The sequence below is a fragment of the Cervus canadensis genome, chromosome 26, assembly GCF_019320065.1.
Source record: "Cervus canadensis isolate Bull #8, Minnesota chromosome 26, ASM1932006v1, whole genome shotgun sequence".
NCBI classification, from domain to species: Eukaryota; Metazoa; Chordata; class Mammalia; order Artiodactyla; family Cervidae; genus Cervus; species Cervus canadensis.
In genome coordinates this window covers 32726236-32752314 of record NC_057411.1, presented here as the reverse complement: position 1 = coordinate 32752314, position 26079 = coordinate 32726236, and the positions used below count along the sequence as shown (strand labels likewise).

General features: G+C 40.2%; 1 protein-coding gene across 3 annotated transcripts in view; it reads left to right on the top strand.

Moving 5' to 3' along the window:
• Nucleotides 1–25843, top strand: part of RASGEF1B (RasGEF domain family member 1B) — a 623896-nt gene extending 598053 nt beyond the window's left edge. For all 3 annotated transcript variants that reach the window (XM_043448126.1, XM_043448127.1, XM_043448128.1), the window contains 13 exons: nucleotides 66–248; nucleotides 1926–2048; nucleotides 2398–2535; nucleotides 8180–8392; nucleotides 8872–8946; nucleotides 10837–10932; nucleotides 11044–11146; nucleotides 12622–12701; nucleotides 12848–12943; nucleotides 19376–19471; nucleotides 19841–19964; nucleotides 21752–21824; nucleotides 24446–25843. In XM_043448126.1, the coding sequence (XP_043304061.1) occupies nucleotides 66–248; nucleotides 1926–2048; nucleotides 2398–2535; nucleotides 8180–8392; nucleotides 8872–8946; nucleotides 10837–10932; nucleotides 11044–11146; nucleotides 12622–12701; nucleotides 12848–12943; nucleotides 19376–19471; nucleotides 19841–19964; nucleotides 21752–21824; nucleotides 24446–24470 (1425 nt within the window). In that variant the 3' untranslated portion in view covers nucleotides 24471–25843. The remainder of the gene's footprint in view (nucleotides 1–65; nucleotides 249–1925; nucleotides 2049–2397; nucleotides 2536–8179; nucleotides 8393–8871; nucleotides 8947–10836; nucleotides 10933–11043; nucleotides 11147–12621; nucleotides 12702–12847; nucleotides 12944–19375; nucleotides 19472–19840; nucleotides 19965–21751; nucleotides 21825–24445) is intronic.
• Nucleotides 25844–26079: the final 236 nt, after the last annotated feature.

The window sequence follows — 26079 nt, the reverse complement described above, 5'->3', positions numbered from 1 at the left end:
AGTTTACTTTTCTTTGGGACTGCCTGTTACTGACAACATGTTTCTTCCTTTCTTATTCATTTTAGGAAAGCATGCCTCAGACTCCTCCGTTTTCTGCCATGTTTGACAGCAGTGGTTACAACCGAAACCTTTATCAGTCTGCAGAGGATAGCTGTGGAGGGTTGTATTACCATGACAACAACCTCCTCTCCGGGTCTCTGGAAGCGCTCATCCAGCACTTGGTACCCAATGTGGATTATTATCCGGATGTAAGTATTCACCTGTTTCTGAAACGCATCCTTGGTATCCAGCAGAAATTACAATAGAATATACAGGGACCCTGGATGCTACAGAATTATATCTGGGTTGCTAAGAGTTTTTCTAACAAGAAATTGCATGTTGATTATTGAGTGCTTTGAGATTCAGTTGAGCCTGGATATGATAGGTCTGCATATCACTTTTCTTTTCAGGGTTGGCATCACAGGGTAGATAGTCCAAAACCATCTAAATGAAATAACTATAAGGTTTGACTCATGCGTGTACTGTGATCCTTAAATAGAAATGCCAGAGAACCTTGGATGCTCCTCGAATGTTTAGGGCCTTTTTGGTTTCCGAGACCATCACTATGCTGAGAAAGGTGAAGCGACACAGGGAAGCTTCGTAGAAAAGAGAACACGAGTAACATTCAAGATGCAGTTCTTTGTAGATTGGACATCAGATAATATGCTTATGTTTTCCTTTAATCCCTGACATTTGAAAGGTGATCCTTTCTAATTCAGGAGATCCATTTGTATTTTCTCAGTCTTTAGAGCAATTCCAAGAGACTCAGAGAGAAAAAAATTGAAATTTGGGATTCAGTTGGCACATGGTCTCATGCCCGACATCAGCAATCAAACCCGGGTTTTCTATTTCTAGAGCAAGTGATGTTTCTTCCCACTTTGTGCTATGGCTGACCCCGTTACTCAACAGCTGCTTGTTGATAAAGATTTCATGAAAATATCCAGACACTGGATTCAAATGCTTTTATAAAAATAATAATGACCTTGGTGTGCAAACGATAGTCTGTGCTTGCCACTGGAGTTCACCATAGTGTTTCTTACTGAGCTCTCTCTCTCTGTGCGTGATTTGTTAACATAGCATTTTCAAATATGTTGCCACACAGGGAAAACTTGTAATCAAAAGTAAAAGGCATCCCTTGTTCAGCCCTGTAAGTGTTTATGAGCTATAAAAGGGTGCCTCAGGGGGAGAAAAAACCCATGGAATTTTTCTTTTTATTGGGAGTCTGAAGCTATTATAACAAATAAGCATTACTTCATTACTGGCTTCTTGGGAGACAGTGTGCTTTAAGAAAAGTATATAGTGTGATATTATGTTTTATCAAATTGCTTAGCCTTTGAGCAAGTGAACAGATGACTTGAATGCCTGTCTTTGAATATTCTGAGAAGCACACAAATGCTCCAGTGTGTAATACTGGACCCACTGGAAAATTCTTGAACTGATGTGGGTTGGGTGGTTTTTTGCTTTTTGTTTTTTAATTTCCATTGAGTTACCATAATATTTGGATGCAGAACAAGATTCTCTATGGGTGGTGTATGTAAGTTAGATTGATCGCCGTGGGCTGAATTTCATTCTTCTTTACTGGGCTGAGTTATATTTCCTGATATGCAGGCTCCAGAGGATAGATGTAAAAATGTGCTGTGAATAATTTAGTAGCTCAGCTTATCCTGTACTTCTGTTATTTTTAGTATGGTTTAAGGGAAAAAATATATCAGAAGGTAAAGGAGAAATCCATCTTGTGTTCCTACTAGTAAGCATCACTTTTGAAACTACAGCATTTTCACTTTGATCAGGAGAACTTGATATATGATGTATCATGTTTAGGAGAAGATGCTAGTTTCAGATGTAGGATCTGACCATGATAACTTTTTTTTTTTCTCTTACCACAGAGGACATACATATTTACCTTCCTATTGAGTTCTCGGTTATTTATGCATCCGTATGAGCTAATGGCCAAAGTTTGCCACTTGTGTGTTGAGCACCAGAGACTAAGTGATCCTAATAGTGATAAGGTAATGATATATTTTGAACTTTACTCTTTTTTTTATTGGGTTTGGTAGCTTTATGGCTTAAATCTTGTGAAGTTGGTCTCCTGAAGTAACCATCACTTCTCCCTGGGCTGAGGAGTATCATGGCTATGCAAAGGGAATGGGGAATGATATAAAGAACAAATATAAGTCTAGTGCCATGGAAGATCCCTAGGTCCTTCCTGAAGTTGGTAGCACTTGACATTGACTTGGGAGAGGGGGACTAGAGCTTCTTTAGCCTCAAAAGACTTTGCCCTAGAAGTTTATCAGTAACATTGTTTGTAATTATTTATTTGATAGCCATTACTGAATTCAATTTGCTTTTCCTCCCTAGAATCAGATAAGAAAAATTGCACCGAAGATTCTTCAACTTCTGACAGAATGGACAGAAACGTTTCCTTACGATTTTCGGGATGAAAGAATGATGAGAAACTTAAAAGACCTGGCTCACCGAATAGCCAGTGGCGAGGAGGTTGGTAACCTGAATTGAGTACAGTCATTCGGATTTCCAGGCAGGGTCTTGGTTGGGAAGTGGTGCTGACTGGCGCATTGGCATCCGCATTGCTTCCCCTGGGTTTCTGCCTTTGGGCAAGTCCTCTCCACAGAGTATTGTTCTGTTTGGTGTGCCAAACGGAGCTGATTAGACAATCCCACTTCAAAGGGGTGTGATCTGGAGTTTTATGTGATTAATTTGGGGGCATGTTCATGTCAGTTCATGCAGAGGATGCATGTTGCAAGTGTGTTTTCATGTTGTTTTATTTATACCTTTCTTCCTTCCAAAAAGGTTTGATCTAGCAAGTTAGATAAAGGATATCACAGTAGGAGCTATAAATACTCATACATGTAAAATAGCATATTTATATATTAACAGATAATAAGGAATATATCACTAAATCAGAAATAGTTTGTATCATGGGAAGGAGAAAACAAATAGTCTAACATTAAGAACCAGTTGACTAGGACAAGATTGTTGTATTTCACTGTAATCTCTAGGTAAAAGGAAAACACAGTTGGTGATATAATTTTCACTATCAGAGGAGCAAAACCATACAAATTCTTCAGAGAATTAAATAAATTTTTTAAAAAATGTCCTGCAAGGACTTGGTAAATATGATCATGGAAACTGTTCTGTGTTGTGTTTGCAACAAATACTGCTTGGTAAAAACTGCAGCCATTAGATTATTATAAATTAGCAAAGGTAATTCTTTAGGAGTAGAAAAGACAGAGATAAAACGATTCAAGTCTTGTGCCTGGAAGTTGATTCAAGGCTAGCACCTAGACTAGGTGGAGATGGAAAATAAGTCTGTTAGATAATCTTTCGTAAATATCACGTTCCTCAATTGAGCCTTTGATAAGCACTAACTAGCTATGACAAATTCAAGGTTATCCTCTTTGAAGCAAGCCCGGAGGACTGGTATTCTGTGTTGAGGCTTGTTGGGCAAGGAGGCCTTTGTAGTTTCCGTGTTGCTAGCGTGCTCCAGGGAACACATTACTTAGGCCCAGATACTACCTTCAAAAAAGATAGATGAAACATTTGGCATAGCCAATGGTGTCTTGCTTCATTTGTCTTAAAATGCATTTTCCCATTATGGGTCCCCTAACTGGAGAAATCATTCTTTCAGTGATGTGCCGTCAAGATCCTATAACAAGACACCCTATCTATTCTGTCTGCTTCTGGTGAATACATTTTAGTACTGTTTCCCCAAACTTAAAAAAAATCAGACAAATTTTTCTAAGATTAACACTTGAAAAATGTGTACATTCTTATGTTCTCATGAAAGTGGAATTAATCCTTTTACAGTTCCCCTATGACTTTGTCGAGCTATGGGTTGGGAAGATTCCCTGAAGGAGAAAATGGTAACCCACTCCAGTGTTCTTGCCTGGAGAATTCCATGGACAGAGGAGCACGGTGGGGTAGCAAAGAATTGGATGTGACTGGGCACATAAGCACATATGACTTTATATTGAACACTGGTGCTCAGAACAGCCATAACTTATGCAAGGCTGAATGAGTGGTTCCCTGGGTCCTTCTGCAAATTCTGACACTTCTAATCATTTTGCTAGTTTGTGTGTAACAGGTTCTAGAAAGATAGGAATTGGTATGTTCATCAATCATAAAGGCAAAAGTTAGGCATCACTGTTTTTTAGTAAATCTTTTCTTAAGGGCTAAGCTGCTATGCTGCTTGGCAGAAGCAGGGCCGGCTCAGTGACCTAAGTTTATGACAAGCCGCTCAAAAGATTAGTGGTTTCATAAGGACTTTTTCTTGTGTGAAGGCTAAGCCCTGAGTCAGGCAGTGCTTCATTTCAGTTAAATTGTGTTTAGATACTTAACTTGATGTGGCAGTCAGCTTCCTTTTTCTCCATCGCCTTTTTAAAAGGTAGAAATGATGCCTTGTTTTTTCCCGAAGGAATACCTTAAAAATCTTTTTCAGATACAGTGCCAGATGGATGGCTTTTTGTCCTTGTCATGGAAGTTCATGAGGGGATCGCTGCTATCTGTGTTGGCCAGACTGGGTCCAATCTCTTTTTAACAGGATCAAGCCATCCCAGAATTGTATGGAACCAAGCTAGGGAGCCAGACAGCCTTGTGCCTGCACTTCTTCTCAGCCCTCCTGTGTTCATAATAAATCCTTGATAAACCTTGACATCTTCAGGGAGTTATAAGTGTGAAAAGAGGAGATGAGAAGATAAGCCAAGTGTAACCACAGAGTTGGTTGATTCATCTAGGGCTTGAGTGGAGAGATGTCACCTGCCATCATTTGATTGGGTTTTACAGTGAGATGCTATTCCTTTAACCACTTACAGCCTGTATTCAGAAATGGGTCCATGGTTTGGCAGCTGGTTGATTTGAGTGCTTTGGCAAGTTCTCTAAAGTCTCTGCTCCTCCTTTATTTCTATCAATCCTAGAGGTAACCCCTGTAGTAATGTTGTAAAGTTTTGTGATTGATGCTCTTATCCTCGGTTCTGTGCTTGGCAGGCCACTTACCTGTCTTGTGCTGAAGTGTCTTTCCTTGGAGAGATCTTCCCCCACCACCCAGCCATGGTCACTCCCTGTTGCTGGCTCCCACCACAAATTTCTTCATAGCACTCTGTGATTAGTAATTACTTTCTTTATGACTTGTTTTCCCTCCTCTAGACTCCATGCTGTGCCCCTTCTGCTCACATAGCACCTTAACTCCTAGCCCAGTACCTGGCATTTAATGGGCACTCAGGAGTGTTTGAATGGATGAATGAATGAATGAGTTAACAAACTAATCAATTAGTGGAATAGGAAAACATATTTCCCTCCACTGGAAAAAGGATCTCCCTTCTTGGGAAGGAGTGTGAGCTTGGGTTGAGACTTGTTGCATCGTGCCTGGGACTTTTTTTTTGGCAGTCAATGGATCCAGGTGTGCCCTCTATGTAATTTAGTTGAGTTCTGAATCTGCTAGAACAGTTCCGCATAATATGACCTAATATGTTTCCTGCCTCGGGATTTGCCCAAAATGAACAGGTTTATTAGGACTTGGCTGCAAGGAACCCAAAATGAAACTGATGATTGAATTACATGACAAATGACTATTGTGGGTAGAATGCAATTTTCTCTTCCTTAAGGGGCTGGTCTTTATTCTATCTTTATTTGCCAGGTAATTACTGACACTGGCATTTGAAGTTATAAAAAAGATTAAGTACATATTTAGCAATCCATGATTCAGGAAGGAAGCATGCTTAATGACACCAAGCTTTGGCTTCTCAAATGGAGTCAAGTGGCAGCAACAAACTTTTTGAAGAGGTCACACACATACGTATCACACATACGTATTCCTCTCTGTCTGTCATAGACAGACAGACAGACACACACACACCCCTGCGTGTGCACCTGCACACACACTCGTTCTTTGTTATTTGAATGGCTTTCCCCTATACCCTATTGCATACATGTTCTCCTCATATTTTACTGCTTTTTGCTCAGTAGGTGAATCCTCCACTGTACATTCCTCTGCCTCTTCCCTAAAAATCACTTTTTAAGTGTACAGTAAGAATCTTTCACCAGATGTACTTTGCTGTGTGTCAGAATCACCTGGGGAGCACTTATTATGACATTTGGGACCATAGACCGCAGAAACCATTTGAAGTTGATGGATTTTTATGTAACTTAAGATTATGAAAGTAGAAGAAGCAAAGGAAATAGGGATGAAGGATTTTTATTTTTATTTAGTTTCATTGAGGTGCAGTTGACATATAACCTTGTATTAGTTTTAAGTGTACAGCATAATGATTCATTGCTTATGTACATGGCAAAATGATCACCACGGTAAGTCTAATTAACATCTGTCACCTTTCATAGTTACAAAATTTTTATCTTGCATTAACTTTTAAGATCTCTTAGCAACTTTCAAATCTGCAATGCAGTATTATTAACTGAAGTCACCATCCTTCCTGGACATTACATCCCCATGAGTTATTTTATAACTGGAAGTTTCTACCTTTTGACCCCCCTCTTACCCATTTTGCTCACCCCCCGGTGAAGAATTTAAAATATCCATCAATTTGGCCTGAAGTGCTTTGAATTCTGAAGAAAGAGGTATTTTCTTTGAGTGACAAGCATATTATCAAATAGATAGCATCTTCTAAACTGATAACTTTAGTGCTCTGTGGAAGATAGCTTCTTTGAAGGCTCAATTTTTTAAACACTTAGGTATTTCATTAGTGACTTTAGGGTGATCTGTGAATGTAGAAGTGGGGAAAAGGTCATCTAATGCTCCAGTTTAAAGAACTCAGTGGAATATATGCCAGACAAATAGAGAAGAGAAAGAAGGTTGTGTGTGCTTTTTCCCCTTGACTGTATGAGAATTGCTTATTCCCTCCTGTTTGTAATTTTCCTCCATTTAAGTATGAAAATATCTGTTCATTTAAAATTTTGTAATATGCTCTGGCAAAACAAATTACCACTCTTGGAAGAAAAAAAAAAGATGGTTCTTAGACTTGTAGGTAAGATGCCATTTAATTTTCAGGTAATTAATCTCAGAAAATGTTATTGTGGTACTTTTTGAAAAAGAGCTGATAAGTTAGTAAAGCATGGATATAGGATTTTCATCTGGAAATTCACTGGGACTGTCCTCCTTGGAGCTTTAACCTAAGGACCACACTAGCAATGAATTAGCCTGTGTGCCTTTCTGTGATACCAGCGTGACAATTTACTTAGATGGCTAAGTGTTTGGCAATGTCTGGCTGGAAAGGAAGAATAAAAGAACACCCTTAACTTACATCATGATAACTGCCCCCTATGGATTGATTGTGGAGTTATTTTTTGGACTTAGTAACTATTTTAAAAGTCAAGAGGCTAACATTTATCTATAATATGTGCATTGCTTTTAATACTAATTTCTCTTAAGTGCGTGGCTGTAGCACGATGTAGTCACAAACCAGGCAGCAGCTGGTAGTAGCATTACGGGGAGAATTGCCATGTGAAAGAATTTGATTGTAAACATTAGCACTGACTCAGGAGTGCAAAAGAAACAGACATGAGCCAAATGGAGGTCAGATACCTAAAAGGAATATCCAGTGCTTCTTTTGGTGGGAACTCATGTCATATGTGGAAGTCAGGAAGGTGGTTAGGGGCTGAGTAGGAAGTGATGGTGTATTTCTTTCAAATAGTTGTTTGTACTTAGATGAATGAGATTGGGAATGATAGAAGTAGAAAAATCAAGAAGGTGGGCCTAAAGAAAAAGAATTAGGAAAACAATGCTCTGACTTGAGATCTGTGCGTCTTCACCTCCCAGAAGAAAACCAGTAGGTTCCTATTTTAGTCCAGAGAACATTAGTTGTATGCAGTTCCTATTATGTGGAATTCCCTCAATAGCTCATCGAAAATATCATTATGGTAGTTTCATGGCCCAACTTGAGTCGCACTCTCAAGAGCAGCCCAAGGAAAGAACTAAATCTTGTAGGTCTGAAAAGGCACTGTATGCATATATGTCTTTTAAATTGTTAGAGCAAAGCTGAATCCTCTAACTGCCCTCCACCAAGGCGGCTGTCCAGCATCAAAGTAAAAGCATCGAGTACAGAGTCTCTGAGTTTGTGGCGCGGATGCACAGGCAGAGCGAGGAGGTCATCCTTTGCTTGTTTCCTGGCAGACGTATCGGAAGAATGTCCAGCAGATGATCCAGTGTCTGATCCGCAAGCTGGCCGCTCTCAGCCAGTACGAAGAGGTGCTGGCCAAAATCAGTTCCACGTCGACGGATCGACTCACAGTCCTCAAGACCAAGCCACAGTCCATCCAAAGGGACATCATCACGGTCTGCAGTGACCCTTACACGTTGGCCCAGCAGCTGACTCATATAGAGCTGGTGAGGCCTTTGTCATCCTTGTCCTTTATAACCCAGGCTTGGTTTGCCGTGGTAACCAGATAGCATGTTTATCAGCAGCAATGTCAAGGGAGAGGTGAAAATAACCCAAATGGGAGCTAATCTATGAAATAGCTGCAGCGTGTTTTGTTTAGATATTTGCGTATGACTGTTTCTGATATTCTGAGAATCACTTGAAAATAAATACTAAGCAAGAGCGAAGAGGTTATTGACCTTCCTCATGTTCCCCCTCTAATGAATTTTTCCATAACTTGCTCAGCCTTTTATTTTCTAGTATACATTGACCCAAGCAGAAAACTGTCTCTGCTCAGAGCTTAAAGATGATGACAGTTTTGAAGGTTAAAGGCTCATTTTACAAGCTGCCTGTTAAAAATGAGGATAGTGGCAGAAAGTAATAGAATGGAAAGACCATTCCTTCTCCTTTTCTTCAATACTGTTGACCTGCTGGGTTTGTGTTTCAGGAGAGGCTCAATTACATTGGCCCAGAAGAATTTGTTCAGGCCTTTGTGCAGAAGGACCCTTTGGACAATGACAAGGTAATGGGTCTACCCAGAGGTTAGCCCCCAAATTGGAAATGGAATTCTTTAGTCCATGATAGTGGGTATGAGAGACAGAAATTGGAACAATTTTGTTTTAGGTTTTAGAGATCAGGAAGTTGTTGTTTTTTTAATTCATGTGACTCTGTTTATTGCGATATTTGTTTTATTGCGGTAGTCTGGAGCCAAATCCACAATATCTCTGAGGTATGCCTGGACTTTGTGCACGAGTCTTTTTTTTTTTGGATCATCCTACACAGCATGTGGGATCTTAGTTCCTCAACCAGGGATCGAACCCATGCCCCCTGCAGTGGAATCACAGAGTCTTAATCTTAACTACTAGACCACCAGGAAAGTCCCTCAGAAAGATTTTTTTTTCCAGCCATGTCTGATTCATCGCATTTTTATTCTTGAGTCTGGTCTCCAAGTGCAGTAACAGAATTCTTACCCTATCACCAACTTTTATCCTCTTTTTCTCCTTATTGGGAAATTTAATAAGCAAGTAGATGCAAGCATTTGTGGTGATGAAGGTAGGAGATAAAGGATAATGATTTTAGCAGATTAAGTCAGTGAGAAAATACGAGAGGATGCTCTGCTCATGATTCAACAGTAGCAGAGGCGGTAAAGACAGGATGCATGTCCAGTGTGCTAAGGACAGGTCTTCGCTGCTCTGCCTCTTGTTTTAAGGTGAATCCCTCACGACAGGTTTATTGCCTGAGTAAGCCCATATAGTCAGAAACTGATGGTCTGCAGGGCTGTAAGATCAGCATACACACACATAAGAAACTTTTCCTCTCGTTACCTCCAGAAGTATTAGGCAAAGACGGTATCACCCACTAATGAAAGCTCCTCTTTCAGAGTAGGGGCAGCAGCTGTTTTCCGGCCTTAGAATAGTTTCGCTCAGTACAGGAAGTGAAGATCAGGTTTTGCAATAGAGGCTAGTGGACTTTTTTGTTTGCCTCATTTGGAAGGAAGGAAAGAGGGGTGTAATTAACCTGTTTAAGCTTGGCCTTGAACTCTGAGATGAGCTTAACTTCTTTTTGCTTTTGAACAATGTGTCACTCTCCAAAAACCAGGATGGTGTAAACTTCCTCTTTACCTACCTTGGAAGATATTAGTGTTTGCTACACAGTGTTCCAAAATTGTCTCCTAGACTTAATCTTAAGAGAAAATTTTCTAGACCTCTGCACTCTCAGCTTCTCCATGCTATGTGAATAGCAGTAGGTGCCCACCAGGCTCCCCCGTCCCTGGGATTCTCCAGGCAATAATACTGGAGGAGGTTGCCATTTCCTTCTCCTATATATGTATATGTATATATATATATATAATTTTTTGGAATGGTGCTTCTGAGAACCGTTCTCACCCAGACGAATTTGGTTTCCTGGGAGAGAAGGCACTGTCATGAATGCAGCAGAATAGGATTTTAGATCTTCAGGTTTTCACAGGACTCTACTAAGAGGCCGATATTTCTGTCTTGAGAGTCATGGGCTTCCCAGGTGGCACTAGTGATGAAGAACCCGCCTGCCAATGCAGGAGATCTAAGACACGCATGTTCGATCCCTGGATCAGGAAGGTCCCCTGGAGGAGGGCCTGGAAACCCACTCCAGTATTCTTGCCTGGGAAATTCCATGGACAGAGGAGCCTGGCAGGCTGCAGACCATGAATGTCACAAAGAGTTGGGCAGGACTGAAGTGACATAGCACACACACATGCAGGAGAGCCAAGACTGTTAGTGATTTGTTCTCTTTTTCCCCTCCCTGCTGCTCCCGCACATCCTCAAAAGTCTTCCTAATTCGTAAACTGAGAATAAAGGCCCATATCTGACAAAAACAAGAGCCTCATACGCCCTTTTTTCCTCCAACTTATCTGCTCATTTTACTTTCTCAATAGAGTTGCTACAGTGAACGGAAGAAAACACGGAACTTAGAAGCCTACGTAGAATGGTTTAATCGCCTCAGCTACTTGGTTGCTACAGAAATCTGCATGGTGAGAAAATGGATTTTTCTCCCAGCCCTCTATCTTACTTTTTCATACTTCCTTTATATTTGTTGGGCCTACATGTTGGGCAACTGCTCTCTTTTTTCTCATTCTATACAGCCTGTAAAGAAGAAGCATCGAGCAAGGATGATTGAGTATTTCATTGACGTGGCTCGGGAGTGTTTTAACATTGGCAACTTCAATTCCTTGATGGCAATAATCTGTGAGTGTTTTCTGAGAGATACATGTCCTTTGTTTGTATAGGTTCTGTGAAATGGACCCACTAAGAATTAGCAAATAGTACAGTTTTGTTCATGAAAACTGTACTCATTAATCCAGACTTGTTTCAGAATGATCAGAAAGCTTTAAATATACAAATTGACACAAATATGTTTAATCTTTTATAAGTGTATAAGAATTCATGAAATATGTTTAGTTAGTTTATCTTCATCTGAATATTTATCTATAAAAGATAGATAAAAAAAAAAAGATAGATAAAAAAAGATTGCCTAAATTAAGGATTTTAGAAAGCGTTTGAGCAGCTTGTGTACTGAGCATTATAGAAACATGTGATCTGAGTGTAAATCAAGTGATTCCACTGGTAAGACAAGAGGGTGGCCTGAGAAACTGCAACATTTTCTGACTACCCATGTTCCTAGTACCTATCATCTGTTGACCTCATTAGCCTCACAAGGATTTTTAGTGCCAGCGACTATTCATTCAATAAACATAGGGCATGGGGGTTACACTGTGTCTTGTTTTTTTCCAGTTTACACCTGTTTTCCTGCTATGATTATTGATAACGACTGTTTCATTTAAAATGTCCTGATTTGTATGATAAATGATATGGCTATCTTACACATTATAAGTACTCAGTAAATACATGAATATTTACCTGGCTCTTTAGAATCAGGGTCAGTTTGAAGCCAGAGAATCTACTGAATTTAATTCAATAATTTTAATTTTAATAACCCCCCTCACGAATCCCTTTTTCTCTTAAAAAAAAAATATTTTTTCCTCCTTGTTTCCCCCATAAAAATAACTGGTGAATCTTCAGCTTATTATCTGGTTTACTGCACAAAAATAGTGAACAGAAAGGTCATCTAAATCAGGGACTTGAAAGGTCCACAGAAGGTAATAGGAGATTACCTAATTTCCCTCTTTTACTGTTAAGAAAATGTCAGGGCAATTTATATCACAGGAGAAAGTATTTGTAATACATCTAGCTGAAAACTTGTATTCAAACTCTATAAAAGACCCTACAGAGCAACACTATGTAGACAAATAATCCAATGAAAACAAGGGCAAAATACATGAACAATTCATAAAAGAAGATATACTGATGGACAGACAGTATATGAAAAGAAGCTCTACATCATTAGTCATCAGAGAAATACAAATTAAAATTAGAATCACAGTGAAATACATTCACACACTGGAGTGACTGAAATTAAGAAGACTGGTTGAACCAAATATTGTGAGGATTATGGACCAAGTAGAATTCTTAGACCTGGGTGGGGCTGTGAAATGGGACCACTACTTTGGAAAATCGTTTGGCAAGTTTTGTTTTTTTTTTTTTAAATAAAGCTAACTCCCTTTCACTTAGTAATGAACACTTTTTCAGAATGTACCTTAGAATGACTTCTCTGATTTCTCTGTTTCCACTTTCTTTTTCTCGCCTTCCATTGTAATCGGAAGCTGGCATGAACATGAGCCCCGTCTCTCGACTGAAAAAAACTTGGGCCAAAGTGAAAACTGCCAAGTTCGATGTTCTTGAGGTATGTGAAGCGGATCTCTTGCTGTTAAGTAACATTTTGCCCTGGAATTATTTGGACCTTTTGAATCCAGCCTTTAAAGTATGATCTCATAAACTTTCTGCAGGTGAGAAGTGTGTAGTTAATATTCTCCTCTCTTTTGTCTACAGCATCAAATGGACCCTTCGAGCAATTTCTATAATTATCGAACAGCTCTTCGTGGGGCAGCGCAAAGGTCTTTAACTGCTCATAGCAGCAGAGAGAAGGTATGTGTTTAAACAAGTTTTATTCTTGGCATAGTTGCCACGTGTTGCACGGAAATGCACTGTGTGTGCATGCGTGCTAAGTCGTTTCAGTTGTGTCTGACTCTGTGAACACTCCTCTGTCCATGGGGATTCTCCAGGCAAGAATATTGGAGTGGGTTGCCATCCCGTCTTCCAAGGGATCTTTTCCACCCAGAGACTGAACCCGTGTCTCCTGCAGCTCCTGCCTTACAGGCAGACTCTTTACCACTGAGCCTCCCGAGAAGCCCTGAAATGCACTGTACTCAGCTTTTACCTGTTTAGATCTAAGAAAGAAAGTTCATATGCTGTAGACATGTTTATCACTTGCCACATAGGGAGGGGGGATGCTAAAGAAGGAGGAAAGGGGAAGGTGACTTGGTAGAGAGCTTTGCAAATGTTATTATTACATTATTTAAATGATTATTTTGTAATGTGTCATAGTGGTGTTTCAAGCAATAAATTAAATCCTACGTTAAGATGACTAATGGCATTAGAGAGTAATTTGATTTAATGGAATACAGACATTTAAGCTCAGCACAAGGTAGCTGACTTAATGTAATCTTTTAAAGAATTAGCTTACCTCCCATGGTTAAGTCATTTATTTTCAGAAAGTAGGTTAGTTGCTGTAGCATTAGGCCTGCTGTTACTAATTGGGTATGTGGGTGGCGGAGAAAGTGCCAGGATGATGTCTGAGAAATGAATGGTCTTCACTCTACCTGCCCTGCCCTTAAATAAGTTTCACACTGTCCTAGATCAGCCTTGCTCCTGACTCGGAAGGGCCTTTACCCACATTTCATACATGGAAGCAGGAGATCATGTTATTTGAGAAGTAAATACTTGGTTACAGTAAATGGGCTAATTAAGGTTGCTTGGTGAAAACTATTTTCTGCTTATGTTCTACCCATCTTTTAACTTGAGCTGTATGTTCCAACAAATCAAAGAAAATGAGAATACAAAATTTTAGGCCCTCTTAGTCACTCACCCTCAAAAGCTTTAGCCTCCGTGATCTAAAATGAAAACAAATGCAAAAAGAAACCCCACCTTTTAAGCACACTAAGTTGCTTCTCACCAAAATCTGAAATATTGGTTCTTATCATGTTTGAGAGCTATGGTAAATACATTAACTTTTTACATAAAGCAGCAAGGTCACAGTGGGGATGAGGCAGAGATAACTATCTCAATGCAGCCCAAAGAAGTATATGAGCTTTTATTTTCATCATTATTATTTTCTTTTAATGTTTATTTATTTGGCTGCTCCAGGTCTTAGTTGTGGCATGTGATATCTACTTCCCTGACCAGGGATCAAACCCAGGTCCCCTGTATTGGGAGTGTGGTGTTTCAACCACGGGACCACCAGAGAAGTCGCTGTATGAGCTTTTAAGTACTACTTTGCTACATCTCAGTATTTCCATGACTAGATTAAGAAAAATCTAATCAGAAGCTTTTTAAGCTTCAGAAAATGAGCACACCTGTGGGAGGATACCAGTGCCCTGAAGGTGCAAGGCTTTCTCTGCAGGACCTCTGTGAGTTAGAGGGGTCTCTGTCCTAGGGAGGAAGCGGCTGTAAAATCATCTCTCTTCGTCGGGAACTGGGTCCATGTGTCCACTCAGGCGCTCGGTCATGTCCGACTCACTGCGACCCCATGGACTGTAGCCCACCAGGCTCCGCTGTCCATGGGATTTTCCAGGCAAGAATACTGGAGTGGGTGGTCAGTTCCTCCTCCAGGGGTTCTTCCCAACCCAGGGATCGAACCCGAGTCTCCTGTGTCTCCTGCGTTGGAGGGCAGGTTCTTTACCACTAAGCCTCCTGGGAAGCCCCTAGTCTGGAGCTGCAGCACTGGCCAGCCCCCCAGCTAAGATCTCAGTGAGTGTTATACCTCTGGGATATAGCTTTTTCCAGAAAAACAGTATTTACCCTTTCTGTCATTGAATAAATTCTGTTGACTTTAACTTCATTATTTTCTTAAACCAGTTCTGTCTGAGCATATGGATCGTATTCTCCAGTTCATAAAACAAATGGAATCACCACCAATTTGTTTTTAAATATGACATTTCTCGTTCACAGTTGTCCTCCAAGTCTGTGAATGAAAGCATTTGGGGGACAAGAGCCATCTTTGATTCGAGAGAATTGGGATCCTTTTTTTCTTTTTTTGAAGTGAGGGTAAACTCTTTACCTCTGAGTTATTGCCTGTTTTAAAGTCTTCCTGGCAACACGGCTAGAGTAATACAATCTTTGATATTCTTTGAATTATGTTTATGTGGCCAATGTGGTTTCTCTCTAGGAACCACATTAGAACAGATTAAATCTATCTGTCACATAGGGGCGGTTAAATGATCCTTAAGTAGCTGTTTTTCCTATGAGTCCTTGTGTCTCCTGGTTTTTAACCACTCCTCATGCGAGTGTATGGTTTTAAATACGGTCACCATCCCATTTCTGATCGTGGGAACTTACTCCTCCTCATCACCATATATTTCTCGGTGTGGAACTGATAACTCCTTTAAGGTGTAGCTGCCAAGTTTCTCAATTTAGAATATAGCAACAGGGAATTAGGAAACATTACTACTTGAGAGGTTTTCCCACTAAAGCCTTCATTGAAAGACTTCTCAGAAACCAAACTTTTGTTCCTGTTAGTAGCCTGTATGTCTACCTTAGCTCTGGAAATCCAGAGTCCTTGTAGTCTCCTGATTTTTACTGTGGTGGATTTGCATAGGGGCTGCCGATCTGAAGGGAACCATTCATGTGGAAATGAGAAGGTGAAGGAGATTGTGAGACTGCTCTGTCTAGCATATGGGTGTCAGGAACAGAGCAGGAATAATAAGGGAGATTATTTCTGTTGCTGCATCTTGGAAAAGTAGTTCTGACAATCAATAGTGGATCAGTCCAGCAATTCCACTTTTGGGTACTTATCCAAGTATATAAAAAACACTATATAATTCAGAAAGATATATATACCCCGTGTTCATTGCAGCATTATTTACAAAGCCAAGATATGAAAACAATCTTGTCCACTGATGGATGAAGAAATTGTAATTTATGTATAATATATATGTACACACATACATATATATAAAATATATACATATTGCAATTTATTCATTGTATATGTAATGGAATATTATTCAGCTATTAAAATGAATGAGGTCTTGCCATTTGTGGTAACATGGGTAAAACTGGAAGACATTAAGTGAAATAAATCAGATTGAGAAAGACAAGTACTATATGATCTCTCTTATATGTGAGATCTATATGTGTGTGTGTGTGTATATATATATATATATATACATGTGTGTCTCTCTCTCTATATATATATTTTTTTATTTTAAGACAAGCTTAAAAATACAGAGAACAGATTGATGGTTGCCAGAGACATGAGGTAGGGAATGGGGAAAATAGGTGAATTGTTCTTTGTGTTTTTCTGGTTTAAGTAAATTTTATTTTTAAAAAAAGACTGGATTGTATGGCACACACCATGAATGCAAAACTCACATATGTTATAGCCTCTGCCACCTAGCTAGAGGCACGTGACAAGAACTTCTGAAGAGTTTAAATATCCTTGTAAGACAAATATATATATATATATATATATATCCTTGTAAGACAGTGAGTGATCAGTACCATATGTAGGTCCACCTTAATTATAATTCAGTCCTCATTTTCCTGATGATGATCCATCAGCAGTATTTGTCCCCTTGTATGGGGCCCATGGGTTTGGGAGGGATGCTTAATTGAGATCAGGCTTTGTATTATTTAATTTAATCCTTGCCACGACTCAATGAGGCACTGTTTCCATTTTAAAGTGAAGAAACTAGGCTTTCTTTGTATGTTAGCCTTATACCTGGGGTTGGCAAACTTTTTCCCTTAGGGACCAGATCATAAATATTCTAGGCTTTGTAAATTGCACAGTTTCTGTTGTAACTGCTGAGCTGAGACACAGTGGCACGAAGCAGACATAGCTGATGTGCAGGTGAGTGGACGAACGTGACTGTTTCCCACTAAAGCTGTCTGGACACTGGAATTTTAACTTCATGCTCAGGAAATATCATTCTTTTGCTATTTCCCCAGCCATTTAAAAATGTAAAATGCATGACCTCTAGGCCATTCCAAAACAGGTGGTGAGATGGGCTGGCCTGTGGGCCACAGTTGGCAGACTCCTGGCTTATATGGCCAGTCAAGTGTGGAGCCAGATTTGGAACTGAGTCCTGGCAGAGGCAGAGCCCAACACCTTGCAGGCACAGGTGGTCTTGCAAAGAAGTGAGGTGCAGGCGTCCTTTTATCCTTGTTGTGATGGCCGTTTAGTTCTAAAACCATAGAAAAAATAGCCAGTAGTATCATGAGAAGGTTATGAAGGGACCTTTACGAATTCAGTTTAGAGACTTCCAGACAGTAGCAAATAATTCAGGGCTTCCCTGCTGGTCCAGTGGTTAAGAATCCGCCTTGCAGTGCAAAGGACGCCGGTTTGATCCCTGGCCCAGAAAGATCCCACATGCCTCAGGTCCAGCTGAGCCCGTGAGCCACAACTACTGAAGCCTGCTTGCCTAGAGTCTCTGAGCCACAACAAGAGAGGCCACACACCACAACTCGAGAGTAGCCCCTACTCACTGCAACTAGAGAAAGCCCGTGCAGCCACAAAGACCGAGTGCAGCCAAAAGAGTAAAATAAATAAGGAAATAAATTTGTTTTTTAAAGTACATTCAAAAGTGCTATCAAGAAATCAGCAAAACAAAAAAAATAATCAAAGCCTATCTTTTTTAAATGACTTTAGGGGAGAATCTGAATTTCTTTCTAGAACTGAAAATGTCTGCTAATATTTTTGTGTATGAGCCAAAACATATGTTTTCCAGACCTCCCCTTCATCTAGTATAGATGTACCACGTGAGTCATAAGCTTAGGGGAACTTCAAAAACCTGCTCTTGGGTAAACAGCATAGGCCCACCCACGGGTATTTGCAGCATTCTTTGCGCTGTCGCAAATTTAGAATCTTCAAAAGCATGTTAGCATTTGAGAGAAAGTAGAAGTTACAAAGGAGAAGAACAGAGAGTCTTATTCTTTGTTCCTTCTGGATTTAGCAGGAATTAGGATACTGTCTCAGAGATTATAATTTTAGGTTAATTCGTTAAATGCCACTCTTTCAAACCAAAGATGTAAGGCAGGAAAGGCTTACTAAAGAAGGCTCATTGTTTTTTAAACAACTCTTAATTTGCACATTCATATTCCCACCTCACCTGGGCCTCCCTCACAACATATTGTGCAAGGTATTATACTACTTTGGTGCTTTCCCAAGAGAGCAGGTATTTACTTGTTCTGACATACAAGGCCAGATTTGCTCAATAGGAAGTTTGTAGCAACTATTACTCAAAACTCCCAGTTCTCATGTTATCTTGAGCTGTGTCTTCAAGAGAAGGGGCTTCCCAGGTGGCCCAGTGTTAAAGAATCACCTGTCAATGCAGGTGAGTCAGGAGACGCAGGTTCCATCCCTGTTTTGGGAAGATCCCCTGAAGGAGGAAATGGCAACCCACTCCAGTATTCTTGCCTGGAAAATTCCATGGACAGAGGAGCCTTGTGGGCTACAGTCCACGGGGTCACAAAGAGTCGGACACGACTGAACGACTGAGCATATATTCAGTTCTCCAATGGAAAAGAAAATGTTCCTCTAAAAAGAAAAATCATCTGAAATGTAGATGTGATGTAAATGATAGATGTAAATGATAGAAAAAGTATAGATCCTCACAGACAGATGGGTCACATATTTTAAAATCTTAGTACCTGTGGGACTTTGCTGGTGGTCTGGTGGGTGACTCTCTGCGCTTCCAATGTAAGGGGCCCAGGTTCAAGCCCTGGCCGGGGAATTAGATCCCATAGGCTGCAACTAAAAGATTCTGAGTGCTGCATCTAAGACCCAGCACAGCCAAATAAACATTAAAAAAAAAAATTCTTTGTACCTTCAGCGGCAGGTATTCTATTAATATTTGGTTCTAACTGAATGAAAAGTAGGAGTCCTTTAGATCTTGTCCCTTTGATTGTAACTAGAATGTTCAGATTTTACTATATTCTATTATGTTGAGAAAAATAAGAAAACAACCTGAAGCCATCCACCTCCCAGTGCCACTCATCTTTGCTTCATTTTGGTTATTAACAGCATTTGCATATTCAGAAAAATTATGTAAGGAAGGAAATGGCTGTCATGGGAAGTCAACAAAACACTGCACCCATCCTAATCAATGGTAGCCTACTATGGGAGATGGGTAGGGACAGGGAGGCCTGGCATGCTTCAGTCCCTGGGGTCGCAAAGAGTTGGACATGACTGAGCGACTGAACAGCAACTATGTAATCCCTTCATTAACATCTTGTATTGTTTGATGAGAGACTAAATGTTTATTTGCCCAAAACAAACCAGAATCTTTTTGTTTTCTCTAGATTGTGATACCATTCTTCAGTCTGTTAATCAAAGATATTTATTTCCTCAATGAGGGCTGTGCCAACCGCCTTCCCAACGGCCATGTCAACTTTGAGGTAAGGGTAGGCTGCAAAAATCTGAGCGCAGAGAACGAACCTCTCCACCAAGAGCAGAGAGGCCAGGCTATCTGAGCTTGATTCTGAAGTTCTCAAACCAAGTTTTCTCTTTCCTTGCTAATCTGTGAGAAGATAACAGTGATGAGTAGAATAAATTAGCTATACCGCTATTATTCTTATCCAGAGATATTTGAGTAACTTTTCACCACTACTTAAAAATATCAATAACTGATTTTTCTTAAATTAAGAAAATGATGTAGTTCAGAAGATTAGAAGCTAGAAGAGAACATTAAATGGAGTGGTTTCATCCAAGCTCATGATTTTTGACAACTGCCTTTCAATTCAACTTTCATTTTGATTCTTTTGTAGAAATTTTGGGAACTGGCCAAACAAGTGAGTGAATTCATGACGTGGAAACAAGTGGAGTGTCCATTTGAGAGGGACCGGAAGATCTTACAGTATCTGCTCACAGTACCAGTCTTCAGTGAAGACGGTGGGTAGCCTGTTAAGCCGTGACCGCTACCAGGATCTGTAGACCCTATGATCAGGAAATCAATGTATTAAGTGCTTGGTGTCTGGTTCCTTATGTAGTATGAAGCCTGTCTTCTGACCTGTTCCATCTTGAGTTTTCTGTTGCACAAAAAACTGTGTGATTTATCCCTAAAATATTTGAGTCAGGCACTCACTCACTATTCACCCACAAATAGTACATTTCTGGTTTAAACAAATTTTTATAATATTAGATCTGCAGAGCTTTGGGGCACAAATGGAAAGTTACTGAGGGATTTTTTTCCCCTTGTGCAGGCTTGCTTTAATGGAGAAAAAAGGTGTTTCATGACATGTTGATATTCAAGACAAACTTGAAAAACAAAGCAGTTGCTACCCGCTGCTATTTGTAAAACATAAACCATGGAAAGTCTTAACCTGTTAAAACATTAGGGACTTTGAGGCAGAAACAGTGATTGTGTACCAAAAAAACTGACAAGATATTTAAAGTTTGTAAAAGACTTGGGAATTGATTATATTACTCTATTATAGCCTAATATTATACAAATCAATTGCACTATTAACTGTTTCTCATGGTAGATTGATAGTGTTTATGATAATGACTAAAGAACATTTTGAATTAATAAGATCTATTCCAGAGAGGGGCTTGATTGTTATTAACCTCTGAAGACAGGATTAATACCAAGCTTTTAAAGCTTTGAAAATCTTTTTGACTTAAAGGGAAAAACATTAGAACAGTGAAAAATTGACCTAAAGACTCTAACTTTTTACCTGCTAAAAGGTCTTTTAAAAAACTAACGGGGTCCAGGAGTCTTTTTAAAAGCTCTGGTGGCCCGGTGGCTAAGACTCTGTACTCGCAGTACAGAGGGCCTGGCTGCGATCCCTGGTGAGGGAACTGGGTCTCATGTGCCGCAGTGAAGACGGAAGATCCCGTGTGGCACAGCTCAGACACGGCACAGCCAAATAAATAAATCAATCCAGCAGAAAAGGCTCCCCATCCCATTCCCCCTTTTTGTAAAGAGTAGAAATGTGAGTGTATATTCCAGTCCTGTGACTTGCCTTTATTACCTTTTTTTTTGCCTCAAAAATTGTCTGAGTTACGGGCTTCCCTGGCGGCTCAGTGGTAAAGAATCTGCCTGCCAATGCAGGAGATACAGAGTCCAATCCCTGATCCGGAAAGATCCCACGTGCTGTGGAGCAACTAAGCCCGTGCTCCATAACTGTTGAGCCTGTGCTCTAGAGCCTGGGAACCGCAACTAGAGCCCACGTGCTGCAGCTGCTGAAGCCTTAGCATCCCAGAGCCCGTGCTCTGCAACAAGAGAAGCCAGCACAGTGAGCGCCCTCTCACTGCAACAGAAAGTTGACCCCGATTGCTGCAGCTAGAGAAAAAGCCCACCCAGGCCAGCCAAAAATAAATAAATATAAATATATATATATATAAAGAAAAAATAGAAAAAATAGAACCTGGGAGAAATACTATGGTCATGTCAGACTTTGCATGTCTGACATATTATTAAATAATAATAATAATAAATTGTCTTAGTTAACCAAGTACTTTTTTGGTCTAGAGGCCCCTGGCGTTTTGTTGAGAGCGTCCAGCAGGGGCAAAGTGGTGTTCTGTGTTTCTAAAGCTTCCCAATGGTAATTCGATGTTTTAAAGAGTGTGCTTTGCTGTAGGGTTTGGCTGAGGTTGAATGGAGGATGAGTGGAGGTGGGTAATGTATCGGAAGAAGGCTTCAGCATTCATGCATTCTTCCTTTTGGTTGATTGTAGCTCTCTACTTGGCTTCCTATGAAAGTGAAGGACCTGAAAATCATATAGAGAAAGACAGATGGAAGTCCTTAAGGTGAGTCTCATTGCTTTTCATTTCTGTGCAAATCTAAACATGTTGGCCTTAAGTGAAAAAAGCCACGTGCTTGCTGTAGGAAGTCCCTGCCTGCGTGTTGCAAGCCCTCTCTGTAGCTTATCTCTTGTTTACTGAATCTTTGTGGCTCGAAATCTTCATTGCCATCCTTCAGTTTTATTGCTCTTTTTTTTTTTTTTTTAAATACTGACAGATATACAGTGACTCTGCTGCTTTTTCTCTCCCAGTATTTTATGGGATGAGGAACTGAAATTTCCCCATGGTGTGTTAAAAAGGCCTCTGACACATTTTCTTCATCTAAAAGATAAGAATTGTTCTAACACTAAAATTTTATTTGACCTGAGATAAAAAAGACCAGTTGGTTCAGTAAATCTGAGAGTGTCACTTATTGCCTCTATCTTGGTCCCCTCTTTGGTTTGAGAGAGAGTTAGGACTTGAAATGTAATCTACAATCATTTCAAATTTAAACATTTTTTTATTCTATTAGTATTTTTGAACAAAACTAGGATAGATAAGTTTGTCTTTTAACCACTTGAGATGCTTTAGTGGTTGAAAGTAGCCCAGGATATGGAATTACTATAACCAAAATTGCTGTTTGTCAAATTTAAACATTTTTTTATTCTATTAGTATTTTTTAACAAAACTAGGGTAGAAAAGTTTGTCTTTTAACCACTTGAGATGCGTTAGTGGGCGAAAGTAGCCCAGGATATGGAATTACTATAACCAAAATTGCTGTGTGTGCATTTTTACTGAGAGACTCTGGGAGCGTGTGCCTTTTGGTACCAGGCCCATTTTCTCTTCTTTCCAGAGTCATTTGGGAGCCTTCGTTAAACTTGATCAGGGCTAGGTTTTATGAACCAGGGTAGCTAAGATATATTTGCTTTTGTGTGATTTTGTTTCAAAAGAAAATGTAGGCCTTCTTTGACCCTCTTGTAGAGGAGAGATAAGGTACAGAGGCGTTGGAATTATCATCATTAGAACAAATCATGGTAATAGGCAAAGGATTGGAACGGTTTCTTCTTCGCCCTTCTGCTGTGTGAGCCCTTACGGTGAGCACCAGCTCCTTCCTCGTGTCTGCCGCAGCTCTGGACATGCTCTTGTGCTGTTGGGCAATGACATTGAGGCTATTGCAGATGTTGGGCAAGGCAGAGCACCCCCAAGGAGGATAAAAAAGAAATATGCGATGGTTCTTGCAAAACCACACATGCCAAGTGGATACTAAGGCTCATTAAAAGCAGAGACATCATTTTGCCAACAAAGGTCCGTCTAGTCAAAGCTCTGGTTTTTCCAGTAGTCATGTGTGGCTGTGAGAGCTGGACCATAAAGAAGGCTGAGTGCTGAAGAATTGATGCTTTCAAATTGTGGTGCTGGAGAAGACTCTCGAGAGCCCCTTGGACTGCAAGATCAAACCCGTCAATCCTAAAGGAAACCAGTCCTGAATATTCATTGGAAGGACTGATGCTGAAACTGAAGCACCAGCACTTTGGCCACCTGATGCGAAGAGCTGACTCATTGGAAAAGACCCTGATGCTGGGAAAGATTGAGGGCATGAGGAGAAGGGGATGACAGAGGATGAGATAGTTGGAAAGCATCACTCAATAGACATGAGTTTGAGCAAACTCCAGTAGATAGAGAAGGACAGGGGAGCCTCACACATTGCAGTCCATGGGGTCTTAAAGGGTTGGACACTACTTAGCAACTGAACAACAACAAATTCTCAAATGATGTACCTACTGGAACTAGCAGTTCTCCCAGAAAATCTGAAAGACTTCAGTGCTTAATATTTTTCTGTCCTTTTTTAAAATTTATTTTTAAATTATTTTTTATTATAGTTGATTTACAATATTGTGTTAGTTTCTGGTGTATAGCAAAGCAATTCGATTTTATATATGTGTACACGCACATGCATATATATAAATATCCTTTTTCAGATTTTTTATAGGTTATTACAAAATATTGAGTATAGGTCTTTGTTGTTTATTTTATATACGGTAGTGTGTATATGTTGGCTTCCTCCGTGACTCAGAGGTAAAGAATCTACCTGCAATGCAGGACATTCGAGTTTGATCCCTGGGTCAGGAAGATCCCCTGGAGAAGGAAATGGCAACCCACTCCAGTATTCTTGCCTGAAGAATCCCATGGACAGAGGAGCCTGATGGGCTACAGTCCAGAGGGTCACAGAGTCAGACATTACTGAGGCGACTTAGCGACCCTATATACTTTTATTACTTTAGAGATGTGGAGAAATTCCCAAACTTAAGTATAGCAAATCCCAGTGGATTAGTGACTTAGCATGCATGGACAGTGTGTGTATGTTACTCTAAAAGTCTTAATTTATCCCTCCCCCGCTTTCCCCTTTGGTAATCCTGCTTTGTTTTCTGTGTCTGTGAGTCCTTTTCTGTTTTGTCCATCAGTTCGTTTGCATCATTTTTTTAGATTCCTCATATGCGTAACATCACATGATATTTGTCTGACTTACTGTAAACTATTTAAAAATCGAGCTTCAAACACGGGAAAGACAAAACTAGTGCTAGGTGAGGATTTTCATCCTCCTTCAGATCATCTGCTGCCTTCCTTCTGATCGTGTCTTCTTCATTCCTCAGATCCAGCCTCCTGGGCAGAGTTTAACACATAGGCTGCTGGTCGCTGCTGTTGCTGCCGCCGCCGCTGCATCACATAGATCATCGAGGGGCTGGCCTTTGTGTTCGGGCCTCTTGTGCTACAAAAAAAAATCATGAAGTCCCTGCAAGCACGCTCCCTCAAGAGCAGATGGGGACCTTGCTCCCCGCAGCTGACAGATTGACTCAGATTCTGTGAGACTGAAATGTTCACTGAGGACACTTGAGAAAGAATCCTCTAAGGGTCCCAGCTCTGCAATGATTCATCTCCTGGAATTTCCATGTGAATCACAGCTCTGCACCTGGATGGAGCTTTCTTTTGTGTGTGTGTGTGTTTGTTTTTGTTTTTGTTTTAATTTGGTTCAACATTTGCTGCTAATGGGACTTGCCCCGCTGAGGGCTGGCTCTTAGGAAGCCCATGTTTCTTTGTTAACTTAAAAGAAAAAGGGAGAGAAGGGAGGGGAAGCAAGCCTTCCTTTTAGATCCCAAACTGCAGCTCAGTGGCGTTGCCCCGGAGGGATCAGGCTGGCTGGAAGCCAACCTCGGACTTAGTTTCCCTGAGCTCGGGCCGTGTTGTGAATTCCCCTCTTCCCTCTTCCTATGAGGTTTTGAGTTGGCTGCTGGTTAGCAAACTCCTTTTTACCCATATAAGTTATTTAATATAATAAGCTCAACACTGTGGTAGGAAAATAGCCACTAGGAAAAAAAAGGCAGAGTTTGTCATTGGACTGCGTAACGTTCTAGAACGACTGTTTTCTTTGCCCTTCTGAGCTGTTTACAACTGACCACTGTGTTCTACGGATGTATTTTTTTTAGTAGTATTTTTGTTACTTAGTTTTCCACAATGTGTATTATTTTTTCCTCTTGTAAATTTAAATTATCTGACTGTAAGGGTCTTGGGAGAAAAAAAACCCCGTGGTCTAATTACAATTTAATTTTTTAACAGTCTGTTATTTTTTCATTACCTTTTGGAATCTGTTGGCAACTGAACATGTAAACAGAAAACAAATTGGTAAAGTTACCCCCCGCCCCCTACCCACTAGAGCAGTGAACAAAACAAATGAGAAACATCTTGCTGTTAACTCAAGAGGTCGATCTAATTGTGAAATAGTTCACCTTGTTAAACATCTAAACAAATCTGTAGTTGCTCTGCAAACAGCCATTATATTTATTTACTCTAGGAGAATCTGTAGAGTAGTAAACTGTGCTAATGAAAAAAAAAACAAGACATCATGTTCAAAACAGAGATGTATTTGAAAACTTAATGACATGGTTTCAAAAAACAGAGCATGTCTGTATACTGCACGCCATCTCAGCAGACCGAAAATGTCTCTAAGCTGTCCTTTTACAACCATCAATATATTTGACACTCTGCGGCCTGGAGTTGTGATGCCTTTCTTTTCTTTAATGGATGGAATTGATGGGGGAGGTAGGGGTGGTGGGGGACTGGAGTCTCAGTCATTTGACTCAAGTGACTGGCTGGAAATGTGTCTTGTCCTTGGGGAAGTGGCCTTTAGAAGTATGTGTGTGGATCCTGACTTTCTTGAACCCAGTCTCGAAAACAGGAAAGTGGTAGTTGCTCAGTTGTGTCCCACTTTTTACGAACGCATGGACTGTAG